At 48.9% G+C, this 16,454-nt stretch overlaps 6 protein-coding genes and 3 non-coding genes across 9 annotated transcripts; 3 read left to right on the top strand and 6 right to left on the bottom strand.

Moving 5' to 3' along the window:
- Nucleotides 1–237: 237 nt before the first annotated feature.
- Nucleotides 238–1,970, bottom strand: F4813DRAFT_386847 (amino acid transporter; the record flags this gene model as incomplete). Its single annotated transcript, XM_049246470.1, has 4 exons — nucleotides 238–404; nucleotides 475–1,049; nucleotides 1,103–1,302; nucleotides 1,368–1,970. The coding sequence occupies 4 exons, from the start codon at nucleotides 1,968–1,970 to the stop codon at nucleotides 238–240; spliced, it is 1,545 nt and encodes a 514-aa protein (XP_049102618.1).
- A 1,269-nt stretch (nucleotides 1,971–3,239) lies between these two features.
- Nucleotides 3,240–4,025, bottom strand: F4813DRAFT_386846 (uncharacterized protein; the record flags this gene model as incomplete). Its single annotated transcript, XM_049246469.1, has 2 exons — nucleotides 3,240–3,626; nucleotides 3,702–4,025. The coding sequence occupies 2 exons, from the start codon at nucleotides 4,023–4,025 to the stop codon at nucleotides 3,240–3,242; spliced, it is 711 nt and encodes a 236-aa protein (XP_049102617.1).
- Nucleotides 4,020–5,885, bottom strand: F4813DRAFT_350534 (uncharacterized protein). The gene has a single exon (XM_049242315.1). The coding sequence runs from the start codon at nucleotides 5,718–5,720 to the stop codon at nucleotides 4,518–4,520; it is 1,203 nt and encodes a 400-aa protein (XP_049102616.1). The 5' UTR covers nucleotides 5,721–5,885; the 3' UTR covers nucleotides 4,020–4,517.
- A 599-nt stretch (nucleotides 5,886–6,484) lies between these two features.
- F4813DRAFT_400785 (uncharacterized protein) lies at nucleotides 6,485–7,365 on the top strand (the record flags this gene model as incomplete). The annotated part of the gene is made up of 1 exon (XM_049248313.1): nucleotides 6,485–7,365. One exon carries the CDS (start codon nucleotides 6,485–6,487, stop codon nucleotides 7,310–7,312), a length of 828 nt encoding a protein of 275 aa, XP_049102615.1. The 3' UTR covers nucleotides 7,313–7,365.
- A 363-nt stretch (nucleotides 7,366–7,728) lies between these two features.
- Nucleotides 7,729–7,806, bottom strand: F4813DRAFT_t43. The gene has a single exon. It is a non-coding gene; the product is annotated as a tRNA-Arg (tRNA).
- Nucleotides 7,807–8,126: 320 nt separating this feature from the next.
- Nucleotides 8,127–8,224, bottom strand: F4813DRAFT_t42. The gene has a single exon. It is a non-coding gene; the product is annotated as a tRNA-Leu (tRNA).
- Nucleotides 8,225–8,448: 224 nt separating this feature from the next.
- F4813DRAFT_t41 lies at nucleotides 8,449–8,579 on the bottom strand. Its single transcript has one exon. It is a non-coding gene; the product is annotated as a tRNA-Thr (tRNA).
- Nucleotides 8,580–11,195: 2,616 nt separating this feature from the next.
- Nucleotides 11,196–14,191, top strand: F4813DRAFT_400783 (putative alcohol oxidase; the record flags this gene model as incomplete). The annotated part of the gene is made up of 11 exons (XM_049248312.1): nucleotides 11,196–11,317; nucleotides 11,376–11,601; nucleotides 11,651–11,769; nucleotides 11,829–11,876; nucleotides 11,932–12,058; nucleotides 12,130–12,266; nucleotides 12,318–12,436; nucleotides 12,487–12,651; nucleotides 12,701–13,413; nucleotides 13,474–13,610; nucleotides 13,666–14,191. 11 exons carry the CDS (start codon nucleotides 11,196–11,198, stop codon nucleotides 13,802–13,804), a joined length of 2,052 nt encoding a protein of 683 aa, XP_049102614.1. The 3' UTR covers nucleotides 13,805–14,191.
- A 1-nt stretch (nucleotide 14,192) lies between these two features.
- F4813DRAFT_300379 (MFS general substrate transporter) lies at nucleotides 14,193–16,449 on the top strand. The gene is made up of 3 exons (XM_049240753.1): nucleotides 14,193–14,833; nucleotides 14,931–16,235; nucleotides 16,319–16,449. Exons 1-2 carry the CDS (start codon nucleotides 14,533–14,535, stop codon nucleotides 16,196–16,198), a joined length of 1,569 nt encoding a protein of 522 aa, XP_049102613.1. The 5' UTR covers nucleotides 14,193–14,532; the 3' UTR covers nucleotides 16,199–16,235; nucleotides 16,319–16,449.
- The last annotated feature ends 5 nt before the right edge of the window (nucleotides 16,450–16,454 follow it).

The raw sequence follows: 16,454 nt of genomic DNA, 5'->3' as shown, positions 1-16,454 counted from the left end.
ATATCTACGTATATAATATAGCGTGGTTGTACTCGCCGGAGCTCGTATGGCGTATCGGCTCGTGAACTATCGCCATTAATATTTATCACAACTCTTGTCCGCACACGATATTGATCGCAATCTTTCACTCTCTTGGGTATCACATCTAAACAGCGAGTACAGGGCGGCAAGGCGCGGGCAGATGGAGATGCGCACGAGGCGGACGATCCCACGGTCTATATCTAACAGTTCGAAAAATCACGTCGGAGGGCCGGAATAGTTCTTACGGCCCCAGGCGACATACCATCCAGCCGAAATTGCCGTAAATCCTACGAAGACCACCGAAGCGTAGTTCATAAGAGAAGGATCCGTCACCGGAACGGTAGTTGGCATACAGAATAACGGAATGGCCAGTAGAGACCAGCCTATGCTTTTATTAGCCCGTGAGACGACGGCCGGCGCGAAGCTCGGCACGATCGGGCAGGCGAGACTTACATAGAGACACGATATTGCAAAACCATCCGATCGGACCTAGGTAGAAGCTGCCGGTGCGGACGGCCTGGCGTCCGTTGAGCATGCTGACAACGATTGGCGTAGCATAAGACGTCGTCAGCGCAATAACTCCGACGCCCGAGAAAGCATTGAAAGCAGCCGACGAGCCGAAGTAGATGAGGCCCAGAATAATTTGCACGGCCATGCTGAGCATCATCGCGTTCAAGGGAACGTCGTCGAGTTTATGGTTAATCTGCTTCCACCACTTTGAGCCGGGAATGGCGCCGTCGCGAGCAAATGCGTAGACGCAGCGCGACGCAGCAGTCGTGCAGCCGATGCCGCACATGAGCGCCAAAACGAGGAGAGGAATTAGCAGACCGAATGCGCCCCCCGAGTTTCCTACGGCGCTCTTGATAATCGCCGGGACGGGTTGCGCGAGCACGATAAGTCCTTCGATATCGGGAAGAACGAACACTAACGGTATCATAAACATCAACCCAGCTACGGTGTTGAGGCATACCGTCAATACCATGGCCTTGGGTACCTGCGTGGCCGGCGCTCGGACCTCTTCGCACATACTGTAGTTTTGTAAGGATGATGGAACCAAGCGAGATGAGTTTTAGATGCTTACGAGATGATCATGCCGGTAGAAGAGGTAGCATAGGCGGCATGTAAGAGACCGACGACGAAAGACCAACCGGGCGTCCAGCCAGAGTTAGCCTCGAAATGCGTAAATACCCAACTGGCATCGTGGCGACCTTCCTTGGCGATAGCCAAGACGCAGGCCATGATAGCGATAACACCGGCAAAGGTCCAGAAGATCGCAAAGGTCTAAAAATCAAATGTCAGCATCAGCCGAGCGTCGATGAGAGGAGAGAGAAACAGAAAATCCGTACGTCGAGGATAGGTAGCCACTTATTGCCTAGCGACGAGACGGCATTGCAAAGTAGCGTGATGGCTAGGAAGATAAGGAAGACTTGGTAGGATTCGCCGGCGAGCAGAGCTTGACCGTCCGCGGTCTCGAACACGTTGACGCATCCGACCAAAAATAACGTCGTGCCGAAGTTGACGGCTAAGGTAATCGTAACATTTCCGACCACGTAAAGCCAACCACAGGTCCAAGAAGCGATGCGACGCCAGCGAGGAGGTGCCAGCATGAACGTCTGGTAATAGACACCACCGGCGGTTGGATATACGCTCGTGATTTCGCCGAGCGATGCGGCAACGCAAATAATAATCAACGACACGGCAACCCATCCCCAGATGATGTTGACCGGTCCGCCTCCGACCAGAGGGTAATAGAGAGTCGTAGCTAAACCGTACGGGATCGATGCCAGGACGAAAGACATGAAAGCAACCTGAAGGGTGGACCGATTCCGCGACATCTCGGGAGTGTAACCGAGGGACACGAGCACCTGGTCGGCCGATCCCACATCGGCTTCGTCGCCGACCGCATCGCCTGCGGTGCTGACCGGTTTTTTCACGTCGCGATCTGCCATCATCATCTAATACTTCGACTTGAGCACGCGATCAAGTAAACAAGTGGCGCTTGATAAATGCCACGGCGGTTATAAAGAGTATAAAAATTATATGCTAACTAAGTCTCCATCTGTATAATAACGTCCATGCGATAATGGCAATATCGATTGGTATTTCCTTTTAAGTTGAACGATAGGTTTTGAACGAAGAATAGAATGACGATAAAGAGGAAAGAATAGGAACGAGTAGCAAGAAAATATTACGGCTGATTACATACTTGGGTAGGTTAGGCTGGTAGAGAAAGTGAAAATTTATGCGGACTGACATCACACCTGAAAGTTCGCCTGCGCTTCAGCAGATTAGATCGGACTAGGCTTTCTAATTAATCCCTGCAAATATTTAGATAACATATCTTTCACCTGCCTCCACCCGGTTAACGCCCCACGCGACTGACGGGGCCTCCGCGTTCCTCATAGATATCCCTGTAGTTTGTGTTACTTGAGATAAAAGATAAGAGATCCCGAATTACCTCCCGCGTAGATACATTACCAGATAGACTTACAAGAAATCAATGCGATAAGCTCGACGTAGAGATGGTCTAGTAACTAGAAGCGCCCAAGTCAAATACCTAACCAATTCATAATGCTTACCTATGAGCGGTCCACAATTTAATTATCCAAAATAGTTTGCCAATCCATTCTAGGAAATCTCGGTCTAAATGATCTACGCGTACCAAATGACCGGCTCGTCTTAAACGGCTTTTGAACCAATCATATACATGTATTACATATGTTCCCGCATTAAACCCCGATGGTACCGGGGCCGATGCCGTTCAGTCCCGCTTTTCTCGGCCTTAAATCCATGCAGATATTTACACCCGTTTAGAAGTTGTAAGTTAGGGTTAGTGCCTATCATACGCATTGGTGGCAATGATATTTCGTATCTCTATATTACCAGGTCACAGATAAGAGTTAAAGCATAAGCTAAGCGCGTTTAGCAATTTTACCTTTACAAGACCTAGTCGTGCTGAACTTGATCGGTATCTATTAATGCAAGGGCATTCATAAGGGAAACTTCAAGCCGAGGTTTACGAAGGTATATCAATTCGGTATACGAAATCAGCAACCTAGTTGAACTACCTACAATCAATTACGTAAATTAAGGGCGATTAAAAACTCATAAGCGAAACCGATCGCTTTCAATCGTTGCCTACACTTGTGATCGCAGATATGGAAACTTAGGTAGTGAGGATGTATCTAGAGACATGGACGGTCAACTTATTAATGTAGTTACGCATCTTGCGCGTCATACCATTTAAAGACCTCATCTATCTCCTTCATTCTCGCGACGGTATCGTGTAATCGAGGCCAATCCTTCCCCTTGGCTAGCTTCCTATGAACAGCCAGAAAATCAGGTACGTCGCTTTCTATCTTCTTGATTCGAGTTCCATTCTTACCAAGAACTGCGACGACTGGCCGCTGTATCTGCATTAGACTTTTAAACGAGGCAAACTCCCCGAGAACTTCGTGCATGTAGTCGATAGTGTGCCCAAAAGCAATGGTGATGGGGTTGCCCCAATGTTCCGGTTTGTGAAATACGAAAGAGCGAGTCTCTAGGTAAGAGATTACCGTAGGCACGAATATCGCTCTGAGTTTGAGAACTATAGGCGAGACCCCCTGAAGCCCAGTGATACTATTGTCTAGGTAGTCTTTTGTTAACCATCAAAGCAACGGCCTCTCGCAATTCTCTACGATGGGCCACTCTATATTGTCAGATTTTCGGGCTCGCAAAGATGGCTCCGTCGTCAAGCTATGAGTGTCAGCTCGAGTGCAACAGACGACAAAGTCGACATCAGGATCTAAGGCCAAGTCATTTGGGTCGCCATAAGTCCTCACATCCGAAGGAAGCGAAAAGTGTTTTCTCGCTGCTTCTGCCGACGCAACGCTCGAGTTAAGGAGCGCAACAATCCCATAGTAAGATTTCGCCGGGGGTGATAAAGGCAAATGACAGTGGGCGACCCAGGAGGTCCTCGCCGACGAGGAGAGGCCGATGAGTGCAACACGAATAGGTGCCATATCGAAGCGAGTATAACGTAGATGTTTATATAGGTAATGATTCATCTGCGGTGCTGTATAAAAAGAAACCTGCGTGGGAGAACTCCTTTCATATTCAGGTATATCCAGGGCTATCGTCCCTACGTTTTAGAAATCATCAGTAAGGAAGACGACGACTTACCAATACATACGGCGTCTAGATATAGCTTCATTCGGTACATTTCATAGCAAGGCAGGTAACAAAACAGTATACAGGAGAGAATAGGTGACATACAACCGTCCCGCTTATTTCCATTTCAGGGAAATGGTCTCGGTATTCATTACGCGCCTTATGTAGCATCAGCAACTCCCCAATACCTTCACACACCTTGTCCCAAGAAGTACGCTAATAATGGTAACCTTCACCCACAAACTTGCATAGCTCAGAAGAAACCCAAACACAAAAAAGGCGCTCCCATAAATAAAGCATTCCCGTGGACAACCCCAACAATGACGTGCTACAGGAGAATGCTCCTAGCAGTCTCCTCCCCATCCTAAATGACGGTTCACCTCGTCCATAGCGCTGATGCCGGCCCTGAACAGGCCCACTGCCCCGTCGACCGTCGAGTTTCCGGACTCGAAGGTCGGTTCGGGCTCTTCTGCCCGCCTCAGATCCGTCTGATCCAGCAGCGCCTGCCGCTTCCGCAGCACTGCGCTGGATATAGCTCGTCCCCACATATTAAACCACTGGTCCTCGCTGATACTCACGTACTGTTTAGTGCCGTCGTCAGCTATCCTCGAGAACGGCCACTCGGAGACGACAACCTCCCATCTCTTAGTCCGCAGCCACAGGTACGGCCAGGAAAAGATGAATAGGAGAGTGAACGTGAACAGCATCTGTATCCACGTCGTCAAACGCCACTTGTTTATCCTTGCTTCGTTGTAGCACTCGATCAGGGAGTCCTTCGTGACGAGTTCCACCTTAAGATGGCCGCGGTAGTTCGTGCGGTTTACCAGCTCTCTCAGCTTCCTCTTAACGTGCTCCTCGTCAAAGCCGGTCATCCTTCGTTGGAGTGCAAAGACCTTCAAGCCTGCGTGGCTGGCAGAGTACCGATGACACCATTCCTGTAGCGTCGGTTTCGGGACGCCGCCGACCTCGATGCTCTGATTCGAGCCGGGGGCGCGCTTCCTAAATATAGTACCACGACGGACCTTCTCGCCGTTCTCTACGGTCCGGATATAATCCCACGAACGGCGATACTGCGCATCCGAGTAGAGATACGGCGTTAGCTCGATAGAAACGTCAAAGTCGGTAATCGTATTCTTCTCCATCTTGCCCTTGCTATCTCTCGTAGTCTCGATATGCGTTCCGACAAGTTTGATATAAGGCCGCGGAGGAATTGCGGCGAGGTGTCGAATATGTCTCTCGAGATTAGCCGGGCTTTCGAGGCTTTTGGCCATCCAGTACTGGGCGCCAGTGTTCAAGTCGTTGAACCGCATAGCGTCTTCGACGAATGGTGTTTGGGCCATAGCCAAGCCGCTGCCGGGAGCAGCCGTCTGCGCGTCGGGCGGTGGGAGCAACGACTCGCTTTCGGTATAATTCGGCGGTAGGTCATCGATAGCAGTCTCGGGGATGTCGAGATCATCGTTGTCGCTGTAGGTCGCTCTAGAACTCTCGCCGGGGTTGGTACGCAGCGAGACGGCATCGTCCGCCACCTTACCGTCCGGTTTGCCCATAGTTCGCGAGATTGATTGTAAGAGATGTGATTGAAGGGTAACTTCTAACTTGAGCAGATGCGGCCGGAAAGGTTTGTTTTATACATAAATCCTAGCAGAGAAGGAAAAATGCGATTAGGCAACAGAGGGGGGAATTGGCGATTGACGGCTGAGGCTGAATTCCGTACTTTAGGTACGCTAGAGAGGTACCTATAAAAAAAAACCCCTGGTGTTTGACCTAATACTCCTGCCCTATCAGGAACCATTAACCTGCCTACCTAGGTACAATACATAGGAATACATGCAGGTAGGTGGGGCAAACGGCTCTACTAGCCACCATGAGTTTACTTAAAATATCAACCAACGATTTACATACAAGATCGTGCAAGTACTACGGTCTTAAAACTATCTAACATCTACCTTGGGTACACATATTCATGTACATTTCATGTACAATTATGTATGATTATAACCCCTTAACAGATCGTTTCAATACATTCGTACCATCACATTGAATCAACAAGGAGAGGTATTTAGCAATGGCCGGATAGCTACTACACCACAATGATCTTGTACATAAACAAGCATTGATATCATACTATCGATATTGTTCGTATACCATCAGCGTTATTAATGTAATATATAGTCGCCTATATTTTCTCTGAGGTTAGCATTTCTCTAGCCGTCTCACAGTGCCTTACAAGACTTCACAACGCCTTGCAACGCTTCACAGTCTTTATAGTATCTGGCAACATTCTACAGCTACAAACCCCTCTTAGTCCATCATGTTCAACACGATGTTAGATCAAGCGCAGTCCCCATTCTTCTCTCTTCCGGGCGAGCTGCGCAATAAAATCTACGAGTATTACCACATCGATACACCAGCAAGCTATGAGTACAATGGCGTCCTCCGTCCTCGGGAGGTTGCCTCGGCACTCTCTAACCCACATGGTCTTCCCAAGACCTGTAAGCGAGCATACAGCGAAGCTTATGACATGCTCTGCGCTTCCCACGCAGAAATCACTGCCATTACGTACCCCGATTTCCGCCCTGGCTCTGTCCGTATTTCAAGCGACGGTATTTTTCAACCTTCTCGGCTTCGCTCCCTCGATGTCACCTACATTTATGATATTAGACCTTCTTGTGACAATCTGTTCTTTTGCCTCGTGTGGTTTGCCCAGGTAGCCCCTAATATCCGTCGATTAAAGATTACAGTCGACCACGGCACCCTCGTCTTTCCTCGCCCTGTATGGACAGCACGAGGGTGCATCCTAACAACATTTAACAGGATCGTTCTGCCGGTCGTAAGTTTTAGGCAACTCGAATCCGTCGAATTGCACGGCCGCCTTGATGCTGATATGGCCAAGCTTTTACATATGCGACTTACTCGTGCGTCCATGGACGAGCAGGTGAAATTGTATAGAGTTATACCACGCGAACCCACTGGGCCAGTCATAACGTATGAATCTGTTCCGGTGGAAGCTGCGAATCTGGAGTTGGCACCAAACGACGAGACCTTTTACGATTCGTTGGACTCCAATCTGTACATAATGAGCATAGCCGAAGCTGAAGAGGTAATGCACCTTTGGTTCTCGGACAACCCGCACTATTGAAGCACTAGATTTATCAGAATGAACGAGGAGTCTATAACAGACGAAGAAAGTCAGAACTGTTAGAAGTTCTCAATATTAGCAATAACGCATACGCTTTGGAAAATAGAAACAACCAATTCCAAGCGAACTGAAACGCGTTTGACATTAGATTAAGAAGATAGCCAGTAAATAGTTAATGATATAGCATACGTACCCAAAGCAGCTTGACTTGTCCGAACAGAATAACCCAATATATGGGCCAAGGATGATATTAAGCATTTCATGTAATTAAGCGAGTTTCTCATGCGTGAGTGAAATTCCAAATTCTATTTAGAGTTGTCTAAGAAAGCGGAAGAAAGAGACGGATTTTTTGTTTAAAAAATAAAAAAATAAAAAAACACTTACAGTAAATGTGAGGTGTCTACAAATGTGTGGCAAGCCCTACGTGGGACTCGAACCCACAGCCTCTGAATATCTGATAGAAGTTCAGTGCTCTACCATTGAGCTAGCAGGGCACTGTTAAACCCCCTATTCTTTACGAGTATATCGACTTAATCTGGAAGTCAACTTGTGGGCTTTCGAAAGCCCAAAAATTTCATCCCTTAGACACTCCGTTTTTAGTTAAAGAGAAATGGCCTCCACGCAGTCTTAGTCTTATATGGGTAGCTTTTAACCATGGACCGTGCACTAGGTTCAAGTGTACGGTCAAGTAGGATGGTTCTAAAAATTTATTGTTCCATGACATTACCCAATACCAAGTGGTCATGCTAGGCCAGGTTGAAAAAATAACAAAAAATTAACTAGTGAAAAAGAAAGAAATACAAAAAGGTAAAAATGACAAGAGTGGGACTTGAACCCACGCGGATTTCTCCATGAGGAAACGATATTAAGGTGACCTTAACCTCACGCCATAACCAACTCGGCCATCTTGCCGTGGATGTAGAAATTTTTAGTAGAAGACTTAAGGGACGAAAATTGCTCGAGGTTTTGATTGGATGAGAGATTCAGAAGGATTCTAGTCGATCATTGGCCAATTCATTTTATACCTAGCGGAGAGAAGGGAAGAAGAAATATAATCTCGAATAATTCAAAGGTAAAATTATCCAGAGTTTTAAATACTAAAACTACCCAATAAAAAAGAAAGAAAAAAAAAGGATTGCCCATCACAGGAGTCGAACCTGTTGCCTCCTCATTACCGCGTATCGTTCCTCTGGAGATAAAACTCCTTAAAAAGTTAGCTGCTTAAAGATAATACTAGTGAGGCGCTCTACCGGTGAGCTAGACGGGCATATCGTAAAGCTGGACCGCTTGCAAACGAGCTAGGATCTCTAGCTGCTGTGTATGAAAGGTCTATTTGCTACAACCCGCTATCAACCTGCTGTGAACTGGATTGGAATGAAAAATAGTTTCCCACTCTTTACCATCCAAACTGTTGCAGCGAGTAGGCATATCTTTACGTCTCGACCATCTTTGCTCTATCTAGACGCTATACGACTTCAAATTTCCGCCCTTCGTTGCCTAGTGTAACGTAGTCATATATATCGACGTTGTTTAAGGATGGTAGAAGAGGTAACTAACATTGGCAATGTGACTTTTGTTCGATACCGAACTTTCTCCTAAGCGAATGCATAGTCTATACGCAACTAGACGAGAGGAGACTTAGGCCTTTGATTACTAGGACGGATTCGTATAGCCATTAGCAAACAAATATGATATGTCACCGGGGATAAGGTCCAGAGCCCAGCGCAACGTGTCTTCGATCCTGCCCCGTGGATGGGCATCGGATTAAAGCGAAGTGTAACGGCAGTTGCGTAGCCTCCAAGATACTATGTCACCGTACAGCCCTCTGCATATTCGTTATAATCCCGAGGATCAGTTGCACACCATCCCATGTAAACGTAGCATGGATGTACGCCCTGTTATTGTTATTCGGGGAGTTGCCTAGCTCGTCAATGGAGGAAACACTTGGCAGGTATCACTATAAACTGAGAACGTAGCTATCATGCATACATGTCTCGCATAGGTTCGAGACGCCGATAGATCTATCGCTGCCGCTGCGATACGGTCGTGGTCGGATATCTAGCTGGGCGTGGGGGCTTGTTCTTGATACTATACCGATTGGCTGCCTAGGTAACTTAATATGCAGAACTCTCTCTCATTCGCATCGTAGGGCGAACCATATGCGCCGTCCATTCTGGGCTATATACTGTATATTCCATAGTAACACTTTAGGATTGTCCAATAACATCAACATGCCCATATAACCGTAAGGGTTTTGCGAGAACGACGCTATCAGTTCTACGGGAGCACAACTCTGAGGGCGTAATTCGTGAGAGGTATCCACAGTCATAACGCTGAATCTTACGAAGTAGGCGATGTAAGGGTTATCGTGGGGATAGGAACTGCCAAGTATCCTCCACAAGATTACCGAGCAGGCTCATCACGATGACGATCCGTAATTATAGGTAACGGGGTAGGGTCAAATATAACCGGGCTGTCTTTTCTTTCATAGGCTCGCCGTGTAGTCCCGGCTTGAGCTTTCGAGGCGTGCGTAACAATAACCGGGGCTCGATATTGGCTCTCGAGCTTAAGTGGTGGAGGGCACGATGTTTGAATTGGCCAGAAAAGAAAATCACGGGTTATTTGTTGCAGCGCGAGATGTGATTTTCTCCAATTTCCCCTCGCTGATTGCAGCAATCGAATGTAACAAGAGAAGAGTTCCGCATCCAAAGTAATACGGGGAGGATCGTCTAGCGATAAGTTTCGTCGGCAGTTCGACGTCGTGGCAGCTGAAGTGCTTAGCTATTTGTCACCGGTTGAATTTGCCTCGATCAACGTCCAAGCAACCTCTCGGCTCGTCCGGCACAAGACGCACGAACATAAATATTGGAGATTTAATGCCAGGTTGACCTGCTGAGCTCGTCACCGTTGGAGGATTTTCATAACCGGGGGGCTAATGGGAAGTCCTACCTAAGCTGAGGTCAAGAGTCCGCCAACCCTATAAACGCTGACCATGTTGGTCAGCCACAACATCGACGTAGAGCGCTAAGGTACGACAGGGTGACTATTGGTGCAAGCTGCTCATGCGAGGTGCTTCCTTCGGATAGACCCAACGAAGTAAAACGAACTATAATATCGAAAACTGCGGGGAAGCATGGGGTGCATACAGATTGTCGGGTATTTGACCTCATGGTAGCTTTCACCCCGCATTATGCGTTCGTCTTGCATACTAGCTGCATCTGCTAGTGGCCAATGAATATGCAGATATATGCAAAATTGCCCAGTAGAGCCAGGAGGCAGGGGTAGGACGACCACAAGGCTGCGAAGGACAACTCTCCGAGCCTCACCGAGGGCCCGCTGGCTGCTAGTTGGCGGCATCACGTCTAGCCTTTCCTTATATGTCGATTTAGACATCTATCCATCATCATATACAAGTTGGAGATGTGACGTGGATAGTTTAAACTAGAAACCCGATGCAAGGTATCCCGGAGGCCCAGAGAGTAACTAGAACCAGGTTGTTTTGTGCTTGGACGAATGTGACCCTTCCCACGCTGCCGGCGAGTGCTCTCTTGGATTTCGTTCCCCTTCCATCCGACCAGCTTCTCCTTGCGATTGGTACTTATGCATGGATGTTGCATCGCGAAATATCAGATGACCTCTACAGGGAATGAGTTGGCAAACATGTCGAATAATCATTGGGAAAAGGGGGGTTGTTGGAGGATATAGCTAGTAATCAAGCTTGGACGCGTAGCCTAGACGGTAGGAAGGGGGACTATTGGCAACTTCGTACGAGCTATTCAAGTGCAGGGGTTCCCCCTCTTCTAACGCATATTTGGATCCTGCTCGCCCGGCTTTTGAGAAAGCATAAGAACGCAATCGTCACCCTCCAGCGAAGTTGTCCAACATGTTCTCTAAGATTTTTGGCTGGGATGAAAAACAACAAGAAGCAGACATGAGTCCCCTACCTGAGGAATTCGACATCATCGTTTGCGGCGGCGGGAGTTGCGGATGTGTAGTGGCTGGTCGGTACGTCTTCCCAAAGATCCACCCGCAAGGGCTTTACCTATATGCTCATTCCATATAGTCTGGCAAATCTGGATCATAATCTTAAAGTCCTTCTGATCGAGGCCGGAGAAAATAACCTCAACAACCCATGGATCTTCAGGCCGGGGGTCTACCCCCGGAACATGAAGCTGGACTCGAAAACGGCATCCTTCTACGAGTCTCGCCCATCTAAGTGGCTTTCCGGCAGAAAAGCTGTAGTTCCGTGCGCCCACGTCCTGGGAGGAGGTTCCAGCATCAACTTCTTGGTACGTGAAAGACCCTAAGCGCAAGCCACTCGGCGCTAAACCTTTGTAGATGTACACGCGCGCTTCAGCTAGTGACTACGACGACTTCCAGGCCAAGGGGTGGACTACCAAGGAACTGCTCCCGCTCATGAAGAAACACGAGACCTATCAACGAGCTTGTCATAACAAGTAAGCAAAAAAGAAAAGAAAAAAGATCGAGAGGCATCCAGAGATACTGATAGCCAAAGGGATCTCCATGGATTCGAAGGACCGATCAAGGTTTCGTTCGGCAATTAGTAAGTTAACAGCTGTAGCTCAAGTTCGAATGCTCAAGAAACTAACTGCCATAAGCACGTATCCGGTGAAGGAGGACTTCCTTAGGGCAGCAGAATCTCAAGGCATTCCCGTCGTCGATGATTTGCAAGACTTGAGTACCGGTCACGGCGCCGAACACTGGCTAAAGTGGATTAATCGCGACGTACGACCCCTTGCCCCTTAGCCCTTGCCCCTATTCACCTCTGCTTCGCAACTGACTGTTCGTGAATGTAGACCGGCCGACGTAGCGACAGCGCCCACGCATACGTTCATTCGACTCGCGCCGTCCATGACAACCTCTATCTAGCTTGCAATACTAAGGTAGATAAGATTATCATCGAGAACGGTAGGGCCGTAGCTGTTCAGACGGTGTAAGGCCAATCGAACGTTGAGCTATACGCAAACCGCTAATTCGTATCAAGGCCAACCAAGCCGCTTCACCCCAGTCAGCTAAAGACTCGCACCTTCAGGGCCCGAAAGCAGATCGTCGTATCCGGAGGCACGCTTTCTTCCCCGCTGATCCTCCAACGATCCGGCATCGGTATGCTTCTGTAATTAGATTGCGAACCCGCAAGTGCTAACAATTCCCAGGCGACCCCGAGAAGCTAAAGAAAGCTGGAGTTGAACCCATTGTCAACCTACCCGGCGTGGGCCTCAACTTCCAAGACCACTATCTGACCTTCTCCGTATACCGCGCGAAACCCGAGACGGATAGCTTCGATGATTTCGTTCGAGGCGTACCTGAAGTGCAGAAGGGTAAGAGAAGCATTATATATCGCCAGTCGTGATGCTAATGGATCTCCAGCGGTATTTGACGAATGGGCGGCGAAGGGAACCGGGCCGCTTGCTACCAACGGTATCGATGCCGGCGTGAAGATTCGCCCAACGGAAGAGGAACTTAAGGAGTTCGAGTCTTGGCCCACGCCGCAGTTCAACGAGGGCTGGAAGTCATACTTCAAGAACAAGCCGGATAAGCCGGTGATGCACTATTCCATCATTGCCGGTTGGTTTGGCGATCATATGCTACTTCCCCCCGGTAAATTCTTTTCCATGTTCCACTTCCTCGAGTATCCATTCTCGCGAGGATTCACCCATATCAAGTCTGCCGACCCCTACGAGGCTCCAGACTTTGACCCGGGCTTCATGAATGACGAGCGCGATATGGCGCCGATGGTATGGGGTTATATTAAGAGCAGAGAGACGGCACGTCGCATGGAAGCCTACGCCGGAGAGGTCCAGGCGATGCACCCTTTCTTTGACTATGACTCTCCAGCCAAAGCCAACGATATGGATCTCGAGACGACTCGACGCTACGCCCTCCCCGGCAATCTAAGCGCCGGCTTGCAGCATGGTAGCTGGAGTACTTATAACCCCGAGCCGTCCAGGAGGCCAGAAGCCAACATCCTAAACAGCAACAAGGCGGACATCCGAGACGATCTCAAGTATAGCAAGAGAGATATCGAAGCTATCGAAGAGTGGGTTAGAAGGCACGTAGAAAGTACGTGGCATTGCCTAGGCGTAAGTAATCGCTACGATTTATTTTTGCGAGCTCCATCCATGCTTACCATTTCATATTAGACATGCTCTATGGCCCCGAAGGAGGGTAACAGTATCGTCAAGCATGGTGTCCTAGACGAGCGCTTGAACGTCCATGGGGTCCAGGGCCTCAAGGTTGCGGATCTTAGCATCTGCCCCGACAACGTTGGTTGCAACACGTAAGTTAAACATCATATCCAGGATACCTCCTTGTTGCCCTCTAACACGACGCAGATACTCTACCGCTCTTCTCATTGGCGAGAAGGCAGCAACGCTAGTTGCCGAAGATCTCGGATACACCGGCGAAGCGCTCGACATGAAAGTCCCGACCTATAACGCGCCGGGCGAGCTGGTACTTCCGTACCGCGTGTAAGCATATTATCTGACTATTATGATTTCTCTTCGTGTCGGAGTTTATGTAATGTTTGGGTATGATTGATTATGAACTTGGAACCAGATTGACAGCTCTCGATCAACCTCGGGAAAACTCTTCTGTTTTCGTAATATTATATTTTTAGCAGCCAACTAGTCAATGAATGTTAATGAATGTAACACACATGTGTTAAATGTTTCCTATGATATGAGATTTGTCCCATTGATCGTTGACGCGAAAAGGAATAATAAGGGTCCAAGATCCCACAACGAACCAAAGCATTGGGTCAGACACCGTCTCTAAAGTTAATATACGGTGCAGACCACACTGTGCTTTGGATCACTGTGTTTTTGATCAATGACGGGACAGCAGAAACCCTCGTACCTGGGCATTAATACATAAAACGCCAACCGCCTCACGGCCATCTACATAACTTCTTTCCTCGTCTTTATCTCATAATATCGTCCTCGATCAGCCATTCTGCCCTTGCATGAGACTAATCGAGGTGTATGCATATGTAGCATTGCGAATTACCCGTTTGGAGTACATAAGAGCATGTACGAAGTTGACCGGTTGTATTTTGATGATAAGCCTGGTGTAACGGAATCTGCGATCTTTTATTTAAGAAGGGTAGAGACCCGACGAGGACTCGGCGGACTCAATAGTCCCTACATACATCCACCGAGGAATTACGGCGAATTGATTACCCCGAGACTTGGTATTTCACGATGGCGTCTAGTAACGACGATGGGAATGGCGGGAGTGGCGGGAATGGCACCCATTCCTTCTCTCCCGATTCCGCCAGCGAGACGACTCCGCTTCTAGTGGTATCTCCCGTTGCGACGATAAGCGGAAGCGATACGCTTACCGCGGAGGACGGCGAGTCTTATAGACTTCTCGATAGGCCTGAGAACAAACCGCTACCGAGGCTTCAGATCTTCCTGCTCTGTTACGCGCGTCTTGTCGAGCCCATCGCTTTCTTTTCCATATTCCCGTACATCAACCAGATGGTACAAGAGAATGGCCACCGTATGTTCCTATCGTCGTTCTCGTCCTCGTCTTCCTACTACGCCACGCGGTAAGTAGATAATAGAGTAAAAGAGTAAAGGCTAACATAACAACGCAGTGAGCGAAGAAGACGTAGGTTTCTACGGCGGACTGGTCGAGTCCCTCTTCTCGCTCACGCAGATGGTCGTAATGATGTTCTGGGGGCGAGCAGCCGATCGCTGGGGCCGCAAACCCGTACTCGTATCGTCTCTGCTCGGCGTCGCTATTTCGGTCTCCCTGTTCGGGCTTGCGCGCTCTATCTGGCAGATGATCGTGCTGCGGTGTCTAGCCGGTATCTTCGCCGGTACCGTCGTCACCATTCGCACCATGATCGCCGAGCACAGCACCCCGCATACCCAAGCCCGCGCCTTTAGCTGGTTTGCCTTCACTAGCAATATCGGCATCTTCCTCGGTCCTCTCATCGGCGGCGCGCTCGCGGACCCCGCCCATCAGTACCCCTGGGCGTTTAGCGGCGTGCCATTTTTCGAGGAGTACCCTTACGCTTTATCGTCTATTGTCGTAGGATGTATCGGCTTGACGGCCGTATTTACCAGCGCGTTGTTCATCGAAGAGACGTTGGATCGGAGCAAGGTACCGGGCGCAGACTCTACCGACGGCGAAGCAGGCGCGGCGCACAAACCGGAATCAACATCCGCGCTACGTCTCCTCAAAGCCCCTGGCGTCGGCATCGTGCTATACAATTACGGACACGCAATGCTCCTCGGGTGCGCATACACTGCAATTGTCCCCGTATTCTGGTACACGTCTGTAGAACGCGGCGGCTTTAGTTTTACACCCTTGCAGATTTCTCTATGCATGGGTCTAACCGGAGCATCTCAAGCGTTATGGCTTCTCTTAGCATTCCCGCTCCTGCAGCGTCGATACGGAACCAACGGTGTTCTACGCGCCTGTGGCATCGCATACCCGTTCTTCGTCGGTGTTATGCCGTTCTTAAATCTTATTCTGTATCAAGGAACTCCCGCCTCCAACGCTGCGTTCTGGATCGTAGCCCCTATCGTCCTAGCACTCGGCCCGGGTGTTAGCATGGCCTTCACGGGGGTTCAGCTTGCGCTAAATGACGTGTCGCCATCTCCGGCGACTCTAGGCACGCTCAATGCCCTGGCGCTGACCATCACGAGTGGTCTTCGCGCTTTTTCTCCTGTGCTCTTTACCAGTCTGTTTGCTATTAGCGCCAAGTACGAATTGGTCTGGGGTTATCTCGTATGGCTGATCGTGACCGTCATTGCTGCTGCTTTTACCGTCTCGACAAGGTTCTTGCCGGCCGCTAGCGAGAAGGACTACGACCGCGAGGTGCTACTGGAGCGAGATGCGAATGACGATAATTAAGATAAAACTACCTAGTAGCGAGGGAACGTCGAAACAGGTCAGCGTGTGTTCAATTTGATTGGCATAAGAGCCGGGATATATAAGATAGAAAACAGCTGCTCAAAGCTGATTGTTTTTTAGGTTAACGTCGTTAGCGAATTGGAATAGTCCCGAGTAGTTGACAAGAGATTATAAAAAACTAAATTCAGAGACCGACCAACCTGACCTAGACGATTGTGAAGGCCGGTAGAAATGTGACGCCTCATGAAAAGGCCTG

Source organism: Daldinia decipiens, assembly GCF_022478715.1.
Source record: "Daldinia decipiens strain CBS 113046 unplaced genomic scaffold F4813scaffold_6, whole genome shotgun sequence".
Taxonomy (NCBI): domain Eukaryota; kingdom Fungi; phylum Ascomycota; class Sordariomycetes; order Xylariales; family Hypoxylaceae; genus Daldinia; species Daldinia decipiens.
Note: the sequence above shows the minus strand (reverse complement) of the source record. Positions and strands in the feature narration are given on the sequence as shown.

Coding starts and splice junctions, on each gene's coding strand:
- F4813DRAFT_300379 (XM_049240753.1), top strand. CDS start 14,533: ATGGCGTCTAGTAACGACGATGGGAATGGCGGGAGTGGCGGGAATGGC. Junction 14,834..14,930: donor GGTACAAGAGAATGGCCACC/GTATGTTCCTAT, acceptor ATAACAACGCAG/TGAGCGAAGAAGACGTAGGT.
- F4813DRAFT_350534 (XM_049242315.1), bottom strand. CDS start 5,720: ATGGGCAAACCGGACGGTAAGGTGGCGGACGATGCCGTCTCGCTGCGT.